This window comes from Mixophyes fleayi, chromosome 11 (genome assembly GCF_038048845.1).
Source record: "Mixophyes fleayi isolate aMixFle1 chromosome 11, aMixFle1.hap1, whole genome shotgun sequence".
Classification (NCBI taxonomy): Eukaryota; Metazoa; Chordata; class Amphibia; order Anura; family Limnodynastidae; genus Mixophyes; species Mixophyes fleayi.
In genome coordinates, this window is record NC_134412.1 from 74,472,378 (window position 1) to 74,498,150 (window position 25,773).

A 25,773-nucleotide genomic window follows, 5' to 3' on the forward strand; every position below is an offset into this window, starting at 1 on the left:
TATATATATATATATATATTATATATAAAATCTTTTTTTCTTTGTATATATAGGGGCCCCGGTGCATTGCTGTGCCTGGGGGCCCAAAATGTTCTTAAGAGGGCCCTGGATTTAGCTGTGTATTATGGGTCATTATCCTGTTGGATGACCCACGACCGAAACAGAGCATTCCGACACTGGGCAACATGTTTCGCACCAGAATGCCTTGATCATCTTGAGATTTCATTGTGCAATGCGCCGATTCAAGGTACCTCGTTCTAGACACACCAAAGCAGTCCCCAAACGTAACCGAGCCTCCTTCATATTTTACAGCGGGTCTTCATTTTTTCGTGTGTGGACATATAGCTGATTATTTATTAAGCTCCAGATTTGACTCATCTGTCCAAAGGACATTCATCCAGAAGCATTGTGGCTTGTCAATATGCATTTTAGCAAATTCCAGTCCGGCTTTTTTACTTTGCATTTTCAAAAGTGGAGTCCCCCTGAGTCTTCTTCCACAGGCCCCACTGTCGCTCAAAAAGCATCAGATGGTGCGATCAGACACTTCACCTTAGAGTTCAGTTTGTATCTCCGTGAAACTTTTCCTTGGCTCTTTTTTTTCTACCATTCTCACTATCCTTCCGTTTACTCTGGGGTCAATTTTCCCTCTTGTGGCTGCTTCCAGGTAGGTTGGACTTAAACTATAATATTTGCACTATAGTCACAGGAACATCACGCTGCTTGGAGATGGTCTTATAGGGGGGAATTCAAATGGCCGCGTTACTTGAAAAAGTAACGCGGAAGGTGACATTAGCATCCACAATCATTTTAAGGGGGAGATTCAATTAGCTGCGATGTTCCTGAGAACACTGCGTCTGTGCATTTTTACCGGTAGTACAGTAAAAAAAATACACTTAGTTTTGCTTGCATCTCTATGGGGTGCGAGCACAAATCAGTGGATATTTCATTAAAGAATATATACGTGAAGTGTCTTCGCGGCCGTTCCAGAGACACTTGGCGCATATTTTTTGATAACTGAATCTCCCCTAAAAGTTGGCTCCTACATTCAGTCTATTAACTCCCTAAGAAGTAATGAAGTCATTCAAGCGTGAAGTTTTTGTCAAACCACCTTAACTCCAGTGACATCACTAGTTCCCAGCGAATGGATAGGCTACATTCTCATGAATATTGTGACATCCCACAAAATGGCTGCCTCCACATTGTATAGGAAACAGGGGCACTAAGTATCTCTGCCTAAATAAAGAGCAGACACAAGCTGCAGTGGACTCTCAGTCAGTAATACCTGAATGCAGGTAGCAGAGACATATCCTCTGACGTTAACATTACGCTGGTGTAATGGAAGTTCTCCCTTGAAAGGATGAGTCAGATAGTAATCTCTTTTCATGGGTGTGTTCCTTGAGAACAGGATATAGGAGAGACAACAGCCGCAAATACCATTCATTATGACAGGTCTAAATGCAACTCAACCTGCAGCTCTCCTCCACGGGCACTTTGGACAAAGAATGTTACGATAAAATATATAACTTATCTATTGAAAAAAAGAAAGAAACTGGACTGTGGTAGTAATACCTACATATCTGGGTAACTTATTAAAGGATAACTCGCCCCCCCAATAGCTTTTGGGAGAATTTAAAAAAAATAAAAATTAAGAAAAATACACGCTTCTCTTTACTGCCGGTCGACCAGTTCAACCAATTGGAACCAGTGAGTTGTCAATCACTGTCCTACTACCGCTGGGCCTGTTTCACGCAGGTAGAAGAGGTGTCGATGCCCCACCTATGTAAACGTTCTATTCACAAACTATGTTTTTTTTACTTATCTCCTTGAATTCCAGCAAGGATGTTCTTATTTAAACATTAATAGCAGAGCAATCGGTTTTGGGCGTTAAAGACAACTCCACCCCCGGCTATGAATTATACAGTAGACCCCCCCACCCCCCCCTCCCAAAAAGCAGAGCAGCAATTGTCCGATGTACAGGACCCTTCACATTAATCCGTTTCCCATCCCACCTGCCCCTCAGTCACCGTACAAGGGATAATGGATATAAAGATACACCACCGTGAAAAAAAAAATGTGATTTGACTTCACTATGGGTCTCTACAAGAGTTTAGCACAGCAGTCAGGTCTCACTTGGTGATATTTTCAGTAAATTAGCCTGTCTTGGGTATGCTAAGCTATGGAGCATAATACCAGCTAATTAATAATAAAACAGCCACACATTCTTTAGAGAACAAGGTGAAAAATGACAAGCCATGAAAGAGTGATCGTTATCACAATACAACTTTCCCATGTGGGGGGATATTTACCAACCATAGAGCGTTTTACATTTTTACTTAAAATGTTAAGCACACAGGAAAAAAAAAATCTAAACTATGGCGGTCTTACTGCTACGATGAACATAAGTAGACATAACCGGGATGAGAGCAGAACTTTCATATAGCAAAGCTCTGAAACTAAATATGTCTAATATATCCACAAACAAATACACAGTTTGGTCTCATGCAAATCTTTGTTTCACATCAGCTCACAAGGTGGGGAAGTTGTCAAGCTGCCATAAAGAGCACATAATGTAAATGTTGGCCAGTATATATATAGTTCAGCCAGTAAATGACAAGATCACATTATACATAGTGGTTTACTAGCAACTACTGGAGCGAGATGGACAAACTGCAGCTAGAGTTCAGGGGTCATTACATACATATATACAAACTACAGCAGACCTTAGGGTACCCACACACACAATGTATTTATTCAATAGACATTTATGAATTTCAATTGATAGATCGTTACACAAACAATTTTTATAAAACATTTGGGTGAACTCAACAATCTGAAAAATTGTTTAATGTTTAATTAAGACTCTTTCATTTTTCACACACATAAGCGAGACAAGTGTTTTCAAGTACTGGCCAATCAAACTTCTGAATGACCTGTTTTGGTTCAATCTTCCCATAAGGCATAGACGTAGTGATTATTGCAAGATCTCGTCTAATAGGATCACATTGTGAGAACAAGATTGTTTTGCTGGTTAGCACCTTGAGAGACTGATCAATCAGAAAATACTGCAATCACAACCTATGAGAATAAAAACTAAAGTTTATTATTCCTTGCAGAAATAAATGACTGACTAATGGATTATATATATATATATATATATATATATATATATATATATATATATATATATATATATATATATATATCTCTATCTCATTGCTCCTCGTGTAATCCAATTTAGCCACTCACATTGGTAGCCAAACTGAACACAGATCCAGCCAATCAGCGATCAGACTGACTAACCAGATCTTAACATGTATGGATATAGCTTATACCAGGGTTTCACAAACCCAGTCCTCAGGGCTCCCCAACAGGTTTTCTGGATCACATGTGACATAATTAGGGCCACCTGTGGATCTGTTACAATGTGTCAGTCAGTAATGATTACACCTGTGCTCCAGCAAGGAGATATGGAAAACCTGCACTGTTGGGGAGCCCTGAGGACTGGGTTTGGGAAACCCTGGCTTATACAATCATCTTTTAACACTATTTTCAATTCCTGCTGCCACAAGAAACTGCCTAGTTTGTCCAATGGCTAAAAGGTGTCTTCAGTTTATCCACAGCTGCTGCAAATACAGAAAAGATGTAACCACCTAAATCAGTAGCTGGACTAATAAAATAAATCACTCGTACATGCAGGAACACACAGTCAACCAACAAGTTCCTGCACTGGCACACAACTCCATAGAAGGTAAGAATGTCTCTTTGTAAATTAAATGCATTTAATAGTCTATTTTAAAGTAGTAAAACAGTAAAGCCGCAAATGGGTATGGCCACCCTAGATACAATGGTTTCTAATGTCGGACCCATATATACTCATATTATTAGCATTGAAAACACATGCAATATAAAGGTCTGTAAACTCTTGCATGGCTATATTGGAACTCTAATTCCATGTTTAAAACAGGCTAAGAACTATTGTCTATTAGTAAGTATAATTACTGGATAATTATAGTTCCCACTTACAAAATAGCAGTAATTATGAATATCTCTGTTACTCTGTAGATAAACAATTGTAACAAATATCCAAACATATGTAAGGTAACCCCTTACAAAGCAACAACTCACACTCTTCTCTTATTTAAATCTTACATTCTTCTGCTGTCTTCTGGTGCACATATAGCATATATCAGTGTTGTTTTTAGATACCTGCTTGTGTGCTGGAGAATCCAGCTGACCTGTACCAAATGAGTCCAGAAAGATACTAGTCTGGACTTCCCATACCTTATTCATTGTGAATTTAGGAGATTTAGCATCAGTAGTTGGACCTGCCTGTCATCTCAAATCAGTTAGAACTGCAATATACTGCTAAATTATGCTCTATTAAATCTCTCCATACATCTCAGCAGTTACAGGCAGGTTAATTCTGTATCTAACATTTACAGTACTGGCAGTGTGCAATAAAAAAAGAAACGTACCACTGTGCTCATGTTAACAGTGAAGATGTGCTTAAACATGTTATCACCAGTCAGTGACCAATCTCCACCCATTCTCCCATGTCCCAGCATGAAAACTTAATAACGATAGTTAGAAAATAATCTTATTAACAATTGGGAAATCTAAATGTATTAAGAAAAAATATCTCCCCCTTTGACTTGGTAATGAAGTATGGCAGCACAGTATCATTTATTAACAGTAGCTAGAGAAGATCATTGCATTTTTTTCACGGATATAACAGCAGTTTTTACTACAATCAAAATGCCATAGGCTCAGTAGTTAAAGCTGCATTGCCACCCACGATCATTTCTTCCTATGGTGGCCCTTTCCCCAACATGCAGCTGCTACAGTACCAGCAACTGAATGTTATTGACCAATTATTGGAAAATACCGGCACAGAGACTTTCTGGAGACCTCAAATACACTGTAATGCCATCCACAAAAGTGCTAACCATGCCGATCAACTGAGCAACAAGCCACAGAAATCAGTTTTCACATTTTTGTGGGTGGCCAAATTAGACAGATAAAAGAGGTTTGGTGCCCAGGTCAAGGGCCCAGATAACACGGTAAACACAACATAAGCAGACAGTGGTAAACGGCAGACTGCAATTTCAGGAATGCCCACACGTTACCTGATTGAGCCAGCCAAAATAATTACTTTTTTTGGCCAAATGATAACATTTGGCCATTATGCAGAAATCTGGCCGGATTTCAGTGTGGCAAGCTTTACCTAACTTTATAGTCAGTTAGTGACCTATCAGAAGAGAACAGGCCAACAAGAGCAGTCAATTGTACCCCCCCCAACCAAGATAAAATAACTATGATGGTCACAGTCTTGCAAGTTTCTAAACTCCTGGTGGCCGCTTCTATTTTCAATTTGTTTGAAAAGTATTATAAATTTTGTTGCCCAAATACAAAGTCTGGAGGATGGTCATTTATGAAAGGCAAAAGATCTGACGCAGTGTCAGCTTTGGTCCCGTCACGGGCCTCAATTTCTGGTAACACGCACAGGTTAGCGGAATAAGATTGTGCCACAGCCGAGGAGAAGACCTTTGCACAGGCAGAGGGGAGGGGCTTGGGAGAAGTAAGAGTGTTTCTTAAAAAGTACAGAGCAGGCGATTGGATACTCCTGGGTTTGTGGAGAAGTGCAAAAATGTTATTTTATTTTGCAGAGTGGGATTATTAAAATAAAAGAAAGGCGTGGAGAGGACCCCCAAATAAATATATATTTATTTTTTTTTATCTGTAGCCATATCTTTGGTTGGCATCTTGGTATATCCATTGGGATAAAATGGCTTTTTTTTGTCACTGAAGAGAGACATGTAAGCAGTTTCCTTTCTGCATTAGTCAGTTGTGTAGCGGTCTCTGCTAGTTTACTTTTCTTATAACATATTACATGACCTCTCATAACAAATATAGAAGCCTCCCCAGATTAATGTCACTGATGCGAGTGATATTATCATCTACAATGTAGATTCTACATAATTCAGACTTGTTCGCAACACCTAATGATGTTTTCCACAGTTATTAAACATGATGGGAACCTCCAGTTATTAGGAATATAAAGACGTGTCCTGGTGAGGAGAGCGATTTCGCTAGGAGCATATCAGATCTCAGTAGATTCTCAATCTTTGGTTGGTCTGGTCTCTGGAGTAAAGGTGTAGATGGTAAAATATAACCTATCCGAGATAATGTAACATGTAGGTGTGAATAATAAGACAATAGGTTGTAAATTCCCCACAGGTTGACAATATTAAAATGGGATTTGGGAAAGTCTGTGCTATTCACATGTGTGTGATATCAGTGTGCTGAACTGATGGACAGATCCAAGTATAAGCGCTGATCACTCACATCAGTCCCTGCCACACAGGAGCTTACAATCTAAATTTCCCAAAACAAATACAGACTTGGGTCTATTTTGTCTGATACCAATTAATCCACCAGTATGTTTTTGGAGTGTGGGGGGAACCTAGAGCACACAGAGGAAATCCACGCAAACACGGGGAGAACATACAAACTCCACACAGTTAGGGACAAATAGTCCGAATCGAACTCATGATCCCAGTGATGACAGTCAGCAATGCTAACCACTGCGCTTATGTGTTTAGGTGAAAGGTCAGCACTGAGTGTATCTTCCCACCCCCAGGATCAGGGTTTGGAGTAGCCGATTGACTGTGTAAGACTGTGGATCGACTCCCATTCACCTTCATCAGTGGTCATGTTTTTCCCTGTACTGCTCAGACTCTCAGGGGTATATTCAATTGTTGGCGTTACTCGGAAGAGTAACGCGGCGTGTGCACTATTACCGTCATTACGGTAATGGTGCGCATAATTACCGTCATTACGGTAATAGTGCGCGTAATTACCGTCATTACGGTAATAGTGCGCGTAATTACAGTACCTTTAATGCTGGATTTCAGGGAGCTGCGAGCTGAAATCTGGCTTAGAATTGCCGTAATAACGGTAATATTTTAACGCCGCAGGAAACGCCAACAATTGAATACGCCCCTCAGCGTGAGCAGTCTTTCCTTTCCCAGCCGCACGGTGGAAAGTCACTTATGAAGGTAAGTATTTGGATCTGCGGCTACAGCTCCAAACACACAGGTTCAGTAAAGCAGATATTTCAGACAGAAGGTACATATTATAATCTTTCATGTATTATACGGGAGGAATTTCTTATTGACACGAAGCTGTCATTTTGAGCACGGCTGTTTGTTAAAAACAATTAGACCTTAAACTAAAGCCAAGACTCCAGGGTAATATCCGAGAGTGTCGGACATAGAAGTACCTTTTGTCTCCTTTTATCCAGGATGATGTTCTTTTCTGAGAAAAAAAGAACTGGTAACTGTTGATGGCATCGGACTACTGTTACTTTTAAAACTAACTTAAGGTGGTAACGTTTTATAGCGACATATACTGAATATTTTAAAAACGTTTGTGTATTACTTTATTCAACGGATTTAAAAGTAAAGTTGTTACATTGCTAAAGTTAGCTGGACTGCATGACAGTAGCAACACATTTTACAACTGTCATTTCTGGGGCTATAGATGTTACAGGTTTCTTAATCTTTAAAAGTCTACCTGACATTCTGAAACAGAATTTACCAACTAACCACTGAAATGACCTACACCATAGCCAGCAGAAATGACCCTGGTGGTAAATTCTATGTCATAAAGGTCATATGAAATTAAAAGATTGAAATAAAAGCAAACTAGAACATATATTTCGGTGTGAAAATTATACATTCATTTTTCTACATAACATACTATTTAGGTAAAGGAGACACTCATGATTCAAGTGTCAGTGACTACAATGACATTGCACCCAATAGGTAAGGGTCACACAAGTAACTCCTTAAAGGGGCTACACCTTATAGTGAATAGCCAAAGGATGCCATGACCATTTCCTAATATGAAACTGGATTCTATAATATTGTGGTCACATCCCGCATAGCTTCCAGCTGTGTGGAATGCGCAAGGTTGAGGTTTTGGATCTATTACTGTTTAGCAAATGTGTAGTTTGCCATCTTCATTAAACAGCGCAGGGGAGAGTTGATCCCTCTCCAGCGATGCTCTCCCCATAGGAATGAACAGCTAACACCATCTTCAGATGTCGTTAGCCATTGGGGTCAAACTCCGTAAAGCTAAACTCTTCAGAGCTTGATGACTGCAGTCCCATTGAGTATTATGGGCACTGTTGGATTGTGCGGTACTTTGCCTAATGCAGGAGATAGCTCCTTACTCTACTTAAATATGCCTAAACCATGCGAAAATACCCATTTCCGCATTGGTTTAAGGCTTCATAAATTGGCACCTTGGTCTCCAAAAGGTCCATTTTATTAATTCTTGCAAGTTTGTAATTTTTACCAATCAGAACATATTATATTACTACTTAAAAGTGCAGATTATCATTCCAAGTACAATGGCCTAATTTCCACCCTTTATAATCTTCTCATGAAGTACTACCTGCCACTCAGAGAGCCACATGTACTTGAGTGGGTAACAAACTTCCAACGAGCCTCTGGAGGCGTCGGAGTAGGAAATCATCAGATCTGACCTAGCAAAAACTTCAATTTGGCTCGGAACAAATTAAAACAAGTGTAAAAAGTATCTGAGATGGCACCATGTCATACATTCTGTATGTTCCCTGTGGCTTCAGACCTCCGTTGGAATGTGTGCTCCAGTAAGGACATGCTGCAGCCCAGGTGTGTTTGCAATGGCTTGCATTTATTAGTTTACAGAAGAACATAAGATCCCTCATCAAATAGATCACATACATTGATATTCTTGATTATCCTAAATATGTCCTGTTCCCTCTTCCATTACCCAACAGGACACACCAATGTTCTAAGCTCGCAGTGCACATCCTTAATGCAGCAAACTGTCAGTTGGCAGCATTCTGGAAATATCAGAACCATCATCCACTGTTTCTGTTATCAGCAGGGGTTGGAACATGTATAAAAGAGAATATATGACCAGCTTTGTTTTGCATTCTGATCACATGAATAGGCTATGCTTAGCATTCTTATCAGTAGAATATGGTCTTGTTTGTGTGCTGATCATCACAATAGTCTTTGTTTTCTATTTTGATCAAGAGAATGGGCTCTGTTTTATCTATAGGCCACAACAATAAGGGCTTCTTGGAATAATAGCCATCAGAATGGGTTTTGCTTTGCATACTGATGACAAAACTTAAACTGCTTTGAGAGTCTGCAAAATAGGTTGTTTTAGATTCCTGCTGTCAGAATGAGCTCTGCATTATCTAAAGCTGGGCACACACCTAGGCATTCATACTTCAGATGCAATGTCTCTAACAATTTCACCAACTGAAAGTGAGGATGATTATGCAGATTCATGTGAACACACCTATACAATTTACCTTCAAATCCGTGATGTTCATCTCTCATAAGCATCTGCTGACAAGATCGCGACTGTACACTCTACGGATATCTGCTTACGCCGCTAAACGTGAGTGCATACACACTTCCCCGACATTGTAACATCGTTGATTGTGATTTTTTGAAAGTTTATAAAATCAAATCAACAGATGCAATGTGTTTTGGTATGGTAGAACATGATTCTGGGAGCGTACACACTCTTGCAATATCTGAACAAACGGTTGTGAATTGTGTGATTGGTTCGATAAATTGCATAGGTGTGGTACCCAGATTAGCTTGGCGCTTGATCGCTCAATGGTCTTCAGATATATAATATTCTAGGAACAGAGTATAAAGCTGGGTACACACTACAGAAAACAACTGCAAATGCGATTTCTGTAACAATTTTACCAACGACTGAAAGTACCCATGAGCATGCCAACTCATGTGTACACACCTACACGATTTACCTTCAGATCTATGCTTTCATCTGTAATAACCATCTGCTAAAAAGATAGTGACTGTACACTCTATAGAGATCTGCCTACACAATTCCACGAGCTTGTTACATCATTGATCGTGATCTTTAGGAAGTTTATCAAATCAAACTAAACGATAAAACATGATTGTGGGAGTGTACACATTAATGGGATATCAGACCCAGCAGCCGTTTATCGTGCAATTAGCATGATAATAGGTTAAAAACCCTGTAATGTGTACCCAGCTTAACATGCTGAACACAGGGTACAATATTCTGCGCAATACTGAGCACTCCTAGGTGTAATGAGTCAGGCATAATATGTTACTATGTATGTGTCCTTTTACTACGATTGTGTATTACAAAAACAAAGACAATTTCTCACCATTACCACACACACACACACTAAGCTACATAGTCAATTCCCATCAAATAGATGTGGAGCACATTGGGCAATACTCAGCTATCCGGCTTAAAAAAGCTTTTACACTGCAGGAAGAGTATCAACGTATTTATGTGATATTTACACTAGCTCATTCTAGAAACGCTCAGCGACAACAAAGCTTTATTTTTGTTCACTGGCAGTATAACCATTAATACTGAAGGCGATAATTAAATATTATGATCATGCCACAATTTGTTTCAATCTTTGTTAGTCCTGTTATCCAGAATCTAATATTTCACGACAAAATAAACATTTAGCTCTAACATGGAGCAAGCAATTAAAAAGTGGCCATAGGCAATAATTTTTGCATTGGCGATACATACAAAGCCACAGAAGAGTTTTCCATCAATCACATTTGATTATGGTAAATTTAAGACATATGCAATACACAGGTTCATTGCTTTATTACTATCAGTTCATATCCATGCTGTATACAAACAGTGATTGCAATGCAGCTTTGCACCATGTGCACGTTATGTGAATTGAGTTTTAAATGGATGACTTGACAACCCTAAAATTCACATGCAGCCTTTAGAAAAGCAACTGTCAACAAATCCCATAGCATAAAGGACAAAAGGGCATCCTATAGGAAAAGCATAGGCCTAGTACTGTGCATCACACACACATGAAAGATTGAGAAATAATTAGTGAGACTGTTAATTAAAGCGTGTCTACAGCACCCTACGTTATTCCTATGTCTGGGTGGTCCTTGCAGTGACACCATACATGTGCCCTACTGTACCTCTTCCTGGTGCACCCACCTTTTACAAATAACCATGTGCATTACAATGACTGTGAAAAGAACATACAAGGATGACATAAATCATTAATAATCAGTACAAGCCTTACCGAGAAAATGAACAGAGAATAGGGTGATCTGAAGCTTTTTTTTTTTTCTACATGCAACGGTGCAGCTGGGACATGTAGTCCTCAGGCAAACATTAATATGAATGCAGCGACCGTTTGGACTACAGTTCCCAGAATGCTTCGGCGCTGACCAACTCACTTCCGCCTCTCGCAAGGTATGCCGACGAGGCAGGGCGAGGGTCGTTGCCAGGGAATAATATGGAGCAGCGACGCGTACAACCGTCACCTAGCGGCAGAACTGTGTGTGTAATATTGTATGGTCGGTATTGGGTGCTTGTTTACCGGTAAAAGCCTAAAGCTCTTCTTACCTGCCTTCTCTAGCCCGACTCGGAACTGCTGAGAGCTCCTGAAGCTACACGTCACAATCCCAACCCACCGGCAGACAGACAGGAGCAGCAGAGGACCGAGCGTACGATGCAGTCACCATGGATCGGAGGAGATTACTCTGGCCTGCTCTGTCATCTCTTCCTTACTTAGTTGCTCTGGTGTCAGGATGATATTGCAAAGTACATTGCTATACTGAAAATGTGTCCTCTAGTAACTCCTGGCCACTAAAGTTCATTAAACTGAGTTCATAGCTAATTATATATCTTCCAAGATAAGGGATCACATAAGCTACACTACATGGTTTTCGTCCAATAATCGGCTAAATCAGCCGACATACGACCGCTCGTTCAAAAGTCGGGTCAGTGTGTGCAGTGACACAATGGTCGAAAGTCTGCCCAAATGGACAGATTGTCGCCTCATTTGGTTGGTCGTACCGTTTAATATTTTCTTTCCAATCTCGTTTCCGCTGTGTAGTGTGTATAAACTTCCGACCGATCCACAACAGTGAGTACGAAATTACAGTCATTGCTCACGACAACATGGCTGTAAAAAGTCGTTAAAGGGACGTCCGCTCTTCCCTTTATCGTCCTAAACAAGGCTAGTGTGTATGCAGTCCATGGACCGAGCGATCGGACCATCCATCGCATGTAAAATCGCTCTGCATAAAAAGTTGGTGGAAAATTCTGTAGTGTGTACCCAGCTTTACAATGGTGGCTGAGTTCCTGATTTTGTGGACATAATTCGCAGGATATTTATAAACAACAACAAATATTTCAGGAAGTTCCTTACTCCTTTAATTAACCAACTATCCAGTAGGTTTACCCGTATTTCTTGTAACACATGCTTTTTATTGTTCCTTTCACATCATTCTCTACCACTGTCAATTCACTGTGTTAAAGGTTTCTTCTTGGTTGCTCCTAAGTGGAGATGCTCAAACCGGCCATAGATCGATTGTGGAACCGGTTTGTTGAACTCATACAAAAATTTGACTGTGCTTGAACCGATTCGCACATACTGAAGCTGGTTCTTACATCTGTGCGAACAGGCTCAAACATTTTCAAGCTTAATTTGATACATTTTAAGGTGTGTGTTTTTTTTTAAGGAGACCTCAAATGTGAACTTAGAACTGTCAAAAGGCCTTTTTATTATTATTTAATATATTGAAAAACACATTTTGATGCAAACCTCTAAAGGTCCGTCCTTAATTGCTAACTGCACACTGCAAATTTTCGACTACAAGTTCAAATCATTGTCCATAGAGAATGTGCCCCACATTCTCTATGGACAAGTCATGGCAAACTGCTTTTTCCCCATTGTTTTATCTAAATGTAATATCATAGCTTTGTTACAAAAGCCTAACGCAAGAGATATCATAGCAGCATTAGGCAAAGTATCGCATTATACCGCAGTCCCCACATTTCTCAATGAGGATTGCGGTCAAGCTGAAGATGGAGTTAGCTCTTCTGCCCTATGGGGAGAGCATCACAGGAGAGGGATTTGCAGATTCCTCTCCAGCAGGCTTCTGCTCCCCCCTCCGTCAAATACCATGCTGAGGTCGGGCATGAGCATTAGGGACTCTGGGTCAGATCCCTGGAGATATTGCAGAGAAAGCCTCTTATCAAATGCGCTGTCCCGTGATTATTTTTTAGAAAATGGCTGTCGTATATCGCAGCGTTAAGGGATGATTATTAGCCCGGGGGGAAGGCCACCATTAATAAATACACCCCTAATACCCCAACATGTTTGGACTTTTGAATCAATGAAATTCTATTAATTTTCAAATCGGTTCACATTTTTAAGCATTTTTACTCCTAACTTTTGAAACTCTTTCCCTCTACTCTTGTAGCCAAAACTATATTTAACTTCTAATCCAAGTTAAAATATAGATCTATTTTTTGTATTTGCTGGTAGCACTTATTACCATGTCTACTTCTTAAACCATTGCACTTGTGAATTTGTATTCCAAGCTTCAACATTTGCAACCTTTGTTGCTGTTATCTCATTACACATTTACACTGTAAGCTTCTGGGACAGGATCTCTAGCATTTATTTTTATTGCACTTGTTACTCCACTTATGTGCCATACAATGTAAATAAACTTATACATACATAAAATCTGTTGTTATGCTCTGGTCAGTGGTCTTAAAGGAACCTTTTTTTTATGTGTCCATTAAGCTATGGTGACAGTAAAAGGTTATTTATGAACGTGCAAAAATGTATGTGCTAAATGCCAGTAGAGATACATAGTGGAGAGAAAACACTTCTACCAGTCAGAGTGGTTGTTCCCTTCTCCACAGCCGCTCTACAGTGCAACTCTCAAAATTTGCTGTTGCAGTACTGATGTCTTTACAGCACCCAAACTCGCAGGAAAACTTCATAATAGCCAGACTTGAGTATGGCTGCTCTAGGATTTGTATGTTAATATTCAATGAAGGAAAGTATTTATATACAAAATAACATTTTAACCATGTTCAATGAAAGTATAATCATTGGGTGCTGCAGTATTTTAAGTTCCTTGAAGACTACACCATATGTGATGTACGTACATGTCCCCGCCCTCTGCAACACTGTCCCTAGAAATTGTAATTTAATGTTGGCAGTTTTTCTTATTAACAGTCATAAAAAAATGAGGGCCCCTGATTTTAACATTTGTAATACATTGAGTACTGCCTCTTTTGGAGTCTTAGAACAATGGCAAACTGACACCTGGGGGTAAATGTCTCAAACTCCGGTTTTGTCAAATTGCCGATTTTGCTGGCCAGATTTAAAACGGCAATTTAATTAAAGGCAAAACAAGCAAATCGGCAAATGGGAATTTCTCATATCCATAGACCTTCAGGATGCCTATTTTCTTATCCCTGTTGCAGTTCATCACAGGAAATTCCTTAGGTTCTGGGTCCTGGGCCAACACTTACAGTTCTGTCAGGCGCCGTCCTGCTGCTCCGTTTGGACGAGCGCCTGTCTGTGCCCCCGCCGCGTCTGGTTGCCAGGCAACCAGACACAATACTTCCGGTCGGGCAGCCCGGTCTCCTGTGCATGCCCGAGTCTCTGGCGGCGGCCGATGACATATTCGCCGTCCTAACTCCTCATTTGTCTTCAGTACTATTTAAGGCAGTTCCAATCATCATATCACTGCCAGAGTATTAGGTCTTTTATTGCTCCAGCGTCCCAATGTATTTTAGCTTTGTCTGAATACTCTTCTGATCTCCAGTGTCCTTATTTAACCGGCTTGCTTGACTACTCTTTTGGATTTCCCCTGTGTATTATTCTCTCCTGGAAGTTACCGACTCTGCATTATTTGACCTCTCTTCTGGATTCTCCCTTGTGTACCTCGTTGCCAGCACGTTACCAGACTGGCTTACCTGACTACTCTCATTCTGTACCTCGCTGTACAACTCAGTGAAGGACCGCGACCTGCGTGTCTCCTGCAGCGGAGCCCTTACTTCCTTGCTGGGGTTCTTGGTGAAAACCAGGGGCACATTAGATTCCGCACCTTCCACTTGAGTTGCGCCAACATTTGCAGGTATCCTAAGCATAAGTTGTGACAAGTTCACCTGCCTGCCCTTTGAGCTGGAGACATCTCCAAGAACTTTTACTAAGGTGCTAGTTTCTGATAGCAGAACTGAGGAAGCAAGGCGCCAAAATAAGGCCTTATCTGGACGACATTCTTATAGGGAGTACAGAATGCATTGTCATTTGCAAGACAGCCCAGGTGATAGTGCTTCTGCAACAACATGGCTGGATTGTGAACAAGGAAATAATCATCCCATGATCATCATCATCATTTATTTATATAGCGCCAACATATTCCATAGCACTTTACAATTGGGGACAAACATAGTAAACTAATAAACAAACTGGGTAAAACGGACAAAGAGGTGAGAAGGCCCTGCTCGCAAACTTACAATCTATGGACAAATGAAGTTCTTGGGATTCCAGATAGACACCATACAGAACATAGTACCTTTGTTGCAAGAGAAGAGTATCAAGATCCAGTCTCTGGCATGTCAGTTACAGACTCATCATCAGGTATAGAAGAGAAAGGGGCTTTAGTTGTTGGGTATATGTTCCTCAACCATAGGGGTCATCCCATGAGCAAGATGTCACATGCAAGGTCTCCAGTGTGAACTTCTAAGAAAGTGGGATCATAGACTTCTCTAAATCAAAGGGAACTCATTTGTTCAGTCCATGGCTCCGTCAAGAAGGGCAGAATTGGTAGTCATGCAAAACAGTCTGCAATCATTAATTAAAGACTTGTGTTCCTACAGGTCGGAAGACACAGGCTTCTATTCCAGACTGTTTCTTGTCAGAAACTCATCAGGGGCTTTTGGCACAATTGGAATCTATGAAGATGGCACATGCAAGGTCTCAAGTGCGAACTTCTAATGAAGTGGGACCACAGACTTCTCTAAATAATGCCATTACTTTGTCAAGAGCCACCAGGGAGTCTCTCCGATGGTGGCAAAGGCCATAATGAAAGACAAAAGGAGTGTCACTTTTGGAGCCAGAATAGAGGATGCTCACAACAGACTCCAGTAACACAGACTGGTAAGCCTTCTTCCAGGGACAAAGGTCACAAAACGAAAATAGACTTACCATAAATGTTTAGTAAACGAGAGCAGTGTGGAAGGCAATTCAGCGTTTTCATTGTCATCTAAGTGGCAGGTGTCTCGGAATATTCTCAGACAACAGAACAGTGGTAGCCTTCAAACTGTCAGGTACCAGAAGCTGGATCTTGATGGTGGATATAGCAAGATCATGTCTTGGGAGGGAGAGAAACCTGAAGTCATTCTCAGTATTGCATGTAACAGGAGGCAGAATGTGTTATATTACTTCAGCCAAGAGCAGATTAACCTAAGAGAACGGTGCCTTCATCGGGAGTTGTTCCAGCTGTTAATAACAAGATTTGAGCTTCCTCAAGTGGACATCCTCTCAACAAGCAAAAATGCAAAAGTTCCCAGGTTCTTTTCGCAACACAGAGTTCTGGAGTCAGAATAGATTATGTGACAGGTCCATGGACATTTCACCTGGGATATTTCTTCCCTTAGTTTTCAGTCATCCCAAAAAAGGCAGACACTATACCAGTTCTTTCATTTTGGCTTCGCTGTGTGCAGTTACTAGTGGCCTGGTAGATGCTCAAGGAATACCTTTAGCCTCTACCTCTTCAGTCAGATCTACTGCACCAAGGCCCAGTTCTTCATATAAATCCAGAGAGCCTAGCTTTGATGGCATGGAGATCGAGCGGAAACCGCTCAGAAACAGGGAGACTCAGAACAGGTAATCAGCACATTAAGAATAATTCTTCAGATATCTATTACAGGATTTGGAAGAGGATTCTTCCCTCCATCACATCTTATGTGGCTCCATGGGGCCTCGGTTTAATTCTAAATGCTCTGATGTCTGGCCATTTTTCAACCAATGAAGGAAGTTTCATTTCTTGGTAGCAATTATATCTGCTCGCAGTGTTGGAAAGCCTATTCTCAATATCTATACAGATAAGGTTGTGTTTAGACAAAGCAATGGTGTCATCCCAATATTGACAATCTATAACTAACAAATTGATTCTGCAAAATTGTGACTTCACGTAACCCACCTTTTCTGGGTACCATCAAAATCATGTTATTAGAAAAAAACATGGCAACAAAATGAGCACAGAGGCTAACTTTGTTTAAAAAGGTATTGTCTTAAGTTGCCAACAGTGCCCACTTTGATAATAGTTTTTTTTTTGCTCAGAAACAGATTGGGCTAGGCTGTAGTCAATGACATTATCTGTAGTTCAACTCATGGGTATGTGCAATGAGAAATTAGTTGCCCAAAGTCACTTAACACTTTATAAACATTGGTTATGTAGATAGCCAAAATTGACCACTGTGTCCACTTTAATACCCATTTTCAGACTCGGCACCACTTTGGGAAAGCCATCAACTGCATTTTATGCAGGGTAAACTTTACTGTTAAATTGCAAAGATAATAAAGAAAAGCGGTCTCTTGTATTGATGCAGCACCTATTATAAATATTACAAATATAAATATAAAAGAAAATAGAGGGCGCAAATAACAAACTTAAACACAGGTACTTCATGCTGCCAGGTTGGATTAATGTATATGGATTTATGCTACATTATCACCAATGAGCTATAAACATTAACTTCATATTAGTACCTGTGTTTAAGTTTGTTATTTGCGCCCTCTATTTTCTTTTATAGTTACTGTTAAATTAGTGGACCCAAACAATATGACCATTTAAAAATTCAATCAGTGTCCACTTTATTACCAATTGTCATGCGCAAAATTTATGCATTAAACTGTATAATTTATGCAGGATGTATGTGCACTGTAAGTAAGAGCAGTAACCTTAAGTCATTTAATTTTTTTAACAAATCTGTCACATATTTATGAAACTGGCTGAATAAGAAACCAAATTATACCTCGTCTAACAGAACTAATAACAAACCTGCTATAAATGATTTAATGAATACAAACAAAATCGTTTCGATCCTTCAAAATTCATTACAAACTGATATCAATTGTGTTTTGCTTAATTAATCATTCACTTTTTCCGCCACACCTAGTAATGTCAGGAATGCCTTCCAGCGCGGTAAGAGTTAAAAACATTAGGCTAACCTGTGTCGAATGCGCATGCGTACTGTTTGCTTTTTCACACCGTGATCTTGACAGGTGCCTCATGTTGATTGGTCAATCCCAAATTTCCTGCCCCTCCCCTTAGTTACAACAGCGGGTCAGTGGGTTGGCCTGGTTGCTAACTAAACATTACAACGCAAGATGGCGGCCCCCAGGAAAGTTTCAAAATCTCACCAATATGTGGGTGATGTGAAGAAGCAGCTTCGACACGGTAAATAAAAATAACTGAGGGTATAATAATATAATTTGTATTTAATAATTATATAGTAATCATTTAAATAGGGAAAAAATAAAAAAATAAAATAAATAAATAAAAAAATATATATATTATACACACACACACGAGTAATATATATATATATATATATATATATATATATATATATATATATATATATATATATATATATTTATTTATTTATTTTTTCTTGGGGGGGGGGGAAGGGGGGTTATTGGGTTGGTTCTGTGTTTTTGTTGCAAATTATACTGGTTATTTTTCTGCTTAATGGAAAGTATACGGTGTAAGTCTTGTGGCTCTTCCGACTGAAAAAGTAGCTTGAAAAATAAAGATTGCGTTTTAAGTTACACATCACACAAAAAGTAAGAATTAGAAAGGAAAATTGCCACCACTTGCAAAGTACAAGTGGAGCATGCCTGCATAAACATATCCATTTTTTTTTGTGTCATTTCTTTTATTGAGGAAAAATGTATTGGATGTAATACAGTACCCCAATAAAATTTGTGCAGATAAACAAGATATTCTGTATGTGCAAGAAATGCACCTTAATGCTACTGAAAGTTTACAAAGACCCCTGCATTCATATTCCTGGCAAAGCGAAGATAGGGGAAGCCTGTATACAGGGCCTGATTATCCAATAAGCTGGCTAGGCTGCAGCCTAGGGTGCAAGGCTTTATTTGGGGGAGGTGCAAAATGTTTTTGGGGTGCCAAATTGTGACCGGGAGAGGTATAATCTGAAATTCATTTTAATATATAAGAAAATAGTTGCTCACCAAAATAAAAATAAAACATGAAAGAAAAGAGTTAGTAAGGTTTTAATCTTGACGTTATTCCCCCAGTAAAGGCTGAAGATAATGAATTATCCTTGGGCAGGTGCTTAAGGTTAAGCAAGTAGGAGAGACAAGAATGGCGACAGTAGCAGATATGACAGCCCCCTCCACCTTTACACCTTCACCCTCAGTAGCGCTCGTTCATCCCTCCATTCTGCTACACAGTTTGGAATTTAATGACAGCGAAATGAGTGACAAAGATCGCTGTGACCCTTTTAAAAACCAAGTGGAGCAGAGTTGCAAAAATGCGGGAATATAAACATTGCATGCGGGAGGGGGGTGAAGGATGGGAGAAAAAGTTTTTGGTTACCGATTTGGTATTAACCTACCTTTCCAAAACAGCAAACTCAGAATTATACAGTTTTGATTATAAGCAGCACTTGAAATTGAAGGTGCAAAATAAATCAAAATTTGCTTTATCTTGCATATAATTTATTAAATGTATAGGAATTAAATAGGTAGGTTTACAATGCACAGTCTCTAAGAAATATCCTACCACATCAAATTAGGGTCATTTAACGTTATAAACCAAGACTAGAATGCACAATAGTTATTATTTTTTTTTATTATTAATTTTTATTTATAGGGCGCCACAAAGTATCTGTAGCGCCGTACAAGGACAAACAATGGCACAGTACAAGGTGAAACAGCACAGTACAAGTAACAGTAAGCACTATAACTCTGGGGGCTCAGGCACAGCATGAAAGAGAGGGAGGGAGGGGAAAAGTGAGTACAGGCAGGTAACTATGGCCCAAGAGGGTGGGCACGGATGACAGGTTGAGAGTCACTGAGGGGAGCGGAGAGAAGCGAGAGGAGACAGAGGGCAGAGGGCCGAGAGGAGGTGAGCTGAGTAGCTGGAGAGCGCAGTTAAAAGTGATGGAAACAGACGGTAGGAGAGCCCTGCTCAAAGGAGCGAACAATCTAAAGGGAGGGGAAGACAGACAGACACATGGATGAGACTGAGAGACGGGAGGAAGGGGGAGAAGGGAAGAAGGGATGAGAAAGAGAGGTAGCCAACTGGTGGGAATTTAGGCATTAGACTGGAAGGCTTTAAGGAAAAGCTGGGTTTTTAATGTTCGTTTGAAAGAGGACAGATTAGGGGAAGTTCTGATGGAGCGGGGGAGCTTGTTCCAATGGAGGGGAGCGGCGCGGGAGAAGTCTTGGATACGTGCGTGAGAGGAGGTAATCAGAGGGGAAGAGAGGCGACGATCGTTGGACGATCGCAGTGAGCGGGAGGGAGTGTGAATAGAGATAAGGTTAGAGATGTAGGGAGCAGTGGAGTTTCCAGAAGGTGGCGCAATAGCGGGGTGGCGGGGTGGGCTGAAATTCATACAGCTACCAAATAAAAGCTGGGAAAATGTTTACATAACAGGAATTGCCATACTTTGTATTGGATTTTTTTTATTTTCTGTAATGTAGTGGTTCATATTGTCTATTGATAACACAGTACCAATTAGAGAAATGTTGTCACTCATCACCTCATGCGTTATTTTTCTTCTGCAAAATAAAGTAAGCTTACTATGAAAATAAAACATGGGTAAATTCATTAAATATTACAATCTAAGAGTTAAAGAGCATTAACATTTTTTGCAATATCATGAGAAAAAAATTAAATACATGGGCCAAATGATTGCATTTCAATACACCTTTTCATCACCATGGAATCTTGTGTGCGTTTATAATTCTATACTTTAATGTATATCACTTACTATATTTCTCCTCCCCATTTTCAGGAATCCCTACTCATTTTCTCTGTCATCAGCCTCATTAGCATGAATAATATTAGTATACTAATGAGGTTACTGACAGGCAGAGCATGAAAGAGGAAGTAAGCACATACTCCAGAGAAAGTAGGGAGAGACCTAGTAAGTAGTGTATGTGTGTATGTATGTATGTATGTATATATATATATATATATATATATATATATATATATATATATATATATATATTTACACATACAAGATTCCATGGTTCAGAACCTTAGGCTCCTTTTAGTCACCATGTAGTTCTGCATAGGCAAACAGAGGGGGGGGGGGGGGGGGGTTCCTAGTGCCTGAAAACCCCCCTCCCAGCCTGGGGTACTGTATGGTTGAGGTGGCTGGACCCTGCCCCGGGACCAGCCACTTTGCAGCTTGTGTGCAGATCGTTTCTGTCTGCACTGTTCACGGCCGTCTCTCCCCAACAAGCATTGAAAGCAGCAAGAACAGGTAGGAGAGAGCAGGACAGTCTGTCAACTGTTCTGACACACTCAGTCAGGACTTTGTCCTGATTGTAGGGACAGTTGTGAGGTATGTCCTGCTTCACACAGCTGTGCTCGAAAAAGGAGAGCTGCGTGCACCTAACAGTAGTGCAGGCAGCATTGCCCGTGCATATGATGGGGATAGGAAGAGTTGGAGAGCAGCCAAGTACTGTCTAAAATTATAGCCACACCCCCATGCATGCTGGCCACGCCCACTGGCGGTGTGGCATGGAAATCCCTCTCTACAAATCCTGCGTTTTGCCTCTGCTCTGCAGGTGCAGAGAAATGCCAGTGCTGTCTCTGCCGTATCCAAGGGCTTCTCTCAAAAATACCACTATCCCCTAGCAAAGAAAGGAAAGTACTACATCCTGACTTCTTGTTGGGGCTATTCGCCAAGACCTCTTACTGGTACCCATACACATAATGAAGAGTAAAATCATACTTGCCAACATGTCGTGTCCTGGGGGCGTAGCCACAGAAACTGCATCATTCAGTCCCGCCCTTTTGCTAAACGACTCCATTTTCGGGCTATTGCAGCATTGGGTGGGGCCATCCCTGGACATGAACAGGTTGTGGGAAATTGCCCTGCTCTCCCCAGAGTCCCGGTGAATTCCCAGAAACTTCGTAGTCTCCTGGACAGTCAGGGTGAGTAGGCAACTATGAGTAAAATAGAAAATACTTTAAAATATTTTAACTGAAAAACAAACGCAAAACTCAATAATAAAAAAGTATAATATTAAAGTTTATGCAATATAATAATATCTTACTTGACCTCTATACCAAGCATCAGCAACTTTTGTTCTCATCCCTCAGTTTGAAATCAACGTTAGAGTAAAAAATTTTTTTTTTATAAAAATCTACAGTATTAAAAAAAATAATAATAATTATCCACAGGAGCAGAATGCAAAATAAAGTTATGAGTTTAACTCCTAAGATAAACTTGCAAATCTTGCAATCTTGTGCTATTGTTGTCCAATAGCTTATAAGCAAAGCAACAGACGCTTCAAATCCCAGCGGAACCATACAATATATTTTTAAACTGTTATTTTTACAGCTGAAAACCGTGACTTTGTGCTGCTTTGGAGGGAGGTGAGAGGGAAGACCAATGAGAAGCTGCGCTCATGGATATTGAGGCTTCTCATTGGTCCTCTTGCACACAGCTGTTGTACAACCATTTTAAAGTGGTGAACAATTTTTTTTCGTTATGTGGAATTAATAAGATGTATAGTAGTCAGAAATAACTGGGTTTCAGAAATTCAAGTTTCTTATTTGTTTTGTAATAAATGATTACACCCATGTTTTCTCCACTACAAGTAGTCTGTGTCTCCTTACCTTTTATATATTGTCATGTTTTCCATAGTCTGTAGAGGCAAGTTATGTCACGTGTGAATTAATTGCATCTTCTGGGACTGATAATGTCTCCATATTTTTGATTCCTATTAGTGTGTTTGGTTAGTCATAGCAACATATTACACTTCTGTAATGTGATGGTGAGCAAAATAAAGGCAACCTGATATTGTATTTAGTATAGAAATATATTCACTGTACATTGATCTCATAATCATCATCATCAGCTATTTATATAGCGCCCTAATTCCGCAGCGCTGTACAGAGAACTCGCATCAATCCCTGCCCCCTTGGAGTTTATAGTCTTAATTCCCTAACATATACACAAACACACACACACACCCTAACACACAAACACACACACACACACAGACTAAGGTCAATTTTTAATAGCAGCCAATTAACCTACTAGTATGTCTTTGGAGTGTAGAAGGAAACCGGAGCACCTGGAGGAAACCCACGCAAACACGGGGAGAACATAGTCAATCCATGTGTATTAGTACAAATGACTTCTCTTTTTAAATTCATGTAAATGAGACCTAATATACCATTTATATTTTTCGTTGAATAATGAATATTTGGACTGCACTTGTAAAACCATTTGTATAGCATTGTAAAACCATTTGTGTGTGTGTGTTAGGGAATTTAGACTGTAAGCTCCAATGGGGCAGGGACTGATGTGAATGAGTTCTCTGTACAGCGCTGCGGAATCAGTGGCGCTATATAAATAAATGATGATGATGACAGCATACCTCCTAACAGGACTTAGTTCAACATAGACATAGGGATCTATTTAAAAAGTGGTTAAGAGCCAAAAGGCTCTTTTACCACTATTTCCTATTTAACAAAGGGTTAATGTTGAAGAAATCAGAGATTTCTCTGGCATTAACCTAATTACCAACACTTGGCATTAATCAATTTATTGACCTGTGCAAAGCAATGCTTTTTGCAGGAAAGTAACGCTGTTTCAGATACTTCTGGAATGTCTGGGAGACCCAGAGACTAACTGAGACTGAGTTACTTACACAAGCTTGCTTTAGCATACCTATCCATAGTCCTGATATTGGTGGGGACTGCCCAGATCTGTGGTCACCTAAAGAGGTAGGGCTTTATCAAAAGAGAGCTTAGTTGGGCAAATAAAGGCAGTTGTTGGGTTAATTTGCAGCGTGATTTGCATGGATTGGGGGATTAGTATATTTTGTCCATATTTTGCCTGGATATATGTTGGGAATTACGGGCTTTGTGCAAATTTTGCTCCTAAAGGCAATGTTTGGAAATGAGCTTTTCATGGTAGTAGTGGATTATAATAGGGGCATTAGGGTAGACTAGGGCTTATTGATGGCTGCAACCTTTCTCCTTTAAACTCATTGGTGCTATAACATTAATGAAAAAAAGTGAGTTTGCTTTGAGGGGCTTGTTGTAAATTTCAGTTGACCCTTGGATATGCTTTAGCTGTTCACTACTAACATACTTGCCTACTCTCGCGGACTGTCCTAGAGACTACTGAATTTTGGGGAGTCTCCCGGACCTCTGAAAGATCAGGCCTCCCTCCTGCATCCCACTCACTTCACTGTTGAAGTGGATGGAGACAGGCTTAATGCAGTTCGTGTCATCATAGCACTGGTGTTTAATGCTCTTTGTGGCATTGCAAAGTGTAAAGTTATTTATGCTGTTTTGAATATTTTGATCTTGTTATATTGGGAATTCACACATATAGTTGAATAAATAAGTCATTTTTATATGTGATTTCTTTGGGGACGATAGCTTTTTTTCCATATATTTATATATTGTTTAGTATATATTGTTTAGATTGTTCTATACATAGAAATTTAGATAATTGCGCTGATGTTTTAAATTTAAAACGCACCAACCACCTCTTCCACAGTGAGAAGCATGCTGACCATTGCTTCAGTGGTAAGACACACACCAACCACTACTCCCATAGCGAGACACACACGACCATTGTTTCCATGGCAAGACACACACCAACCACCACTTCCACAACGAGAGGCGTTCTGACCATTGCTTCCACGGCAATACACACACCAACCACTACTCCTACAGCAAGACACACACCAACCACCACTTGCACAACGAGAGGCGTGCTGACCATTGCTTCCACGGCAATACACACACCAACCACTACTCCTAGAGCAAGACACACACCAACTAAAGCTTTCATGGCAAGACACACACCAACCATTGCTTCCATGGCAAGACACACACCAACCACCACTTCCACAACGAGAGGCGTGCTGACCATTGCTTCCACGGCGATACACACACCAACCACTACTCCTACAGCAAGACACACACCAACTAAAGCTTTCATGGCAAGACACACCCCAACCATTGCTTCCATGGCAAGACACACACCAACCACCACTTCCACAACGAGAGGCGTGCTGACCTTTGCTTCCACGGCAATACACACACCAACCACTACTCCTAGAGCAAGACACACACCAACTAAAGCTTTCATGGCAAGACACACACCGACCATCACTTCCAAAGCGAGAGGCGTGCTGACCATTGCTTCCACGGCAATACCCAAACCCACCACTACTCCTACAGCAAGACACACACCAACCACAACTTCCACGGTGAGACCCATGCTGTCCATCGCCTCCATGACAGGACACACACCAAACACCACTTACACAGGACGACACATTGCAACTACTGCTTTTGCGGCTTTTGCGGCAAGAAACAAAAATACCAACCAAAAGTCACACAAATAGATACACCCTTATGTCACCTTTCCCTGCTCATATTGTCAATGACGTATCCTGGTATAGGGGATTTCCTTATTCACTTCACTAGTAGACCTGGCCAAAGATCACATCTTAATGTGACAGACTCATTCAAAACACTATTATCTTAACCGTATACACTTGAAAAAGAGCGGTTACTACCTAATGTTGCAACTAAACCATAAACCCTCTTTTGTATTGTCCTTACCTTAATATATAAATATACAGAGTTT

The 25,773-nt window shown here is 40.3% G+C and overlaps 2 protein-coding genes and 1 long non-coding RNA gene across 5 annotated transcripts in view; 2 read left to right on the forward strand and 1 right to left on the reverse strand.

The window, feature by feature from the left end:
* RER1 (retention in endoplasmic reticulum sorting receptor 1) overlaps positions 1–11,572 on the reverse strand; it is a 26,932-nt gene extending 15,360 nt beyond the window's left edge. The window contains exon 1 of one of the 2 annotated variants that reach the window (XM_075191729.1): positions 11,470–11,572. The gene's annotated coding sequence lies outside the window, so the exon portion shown is untranslated. Of the gene's footprint in view, positions 1–11,143; positions 11,232–11,469 lie in introns of those variants that run through there. The other variant, XM_075191730.1, reaches the window with a different exon arrangement.
* Positions 11,215–13,603, forward strand: LOC142108038 (uncharacterized). The gene is made up of 2 exons (XR_012680077.1): positions 11,215–11,403; positions 11,483–13,603. It is a non-coding gene; the product is annotated as an uncharacterized LOC142108038 (long non-coding RNA).
* Positions 13,604–18,237: 4,634 nt separating this feature from the next.
* MORN1 (MORN repeat containing 1) overlaps positions 18,238–25,773 on the forward strand; it is a 231,698-nt gene continuing 224,162 nt past the window's right edge. For both annotated transcript variants that reach the window (XM_075191725.1, XM_075191728.1), the window contains exon 1: positions 18,238–18,341. In XM_075191725.1, coding sequence (XP_075047826.1) covers positions 18,272–18,341 — 70 coding nt within the window. In that variant the 5' untranslated portion in view covers positions 18,238–18,271. The remainder of the gene's footprint in view (positions 18,342–25,773) is intronic.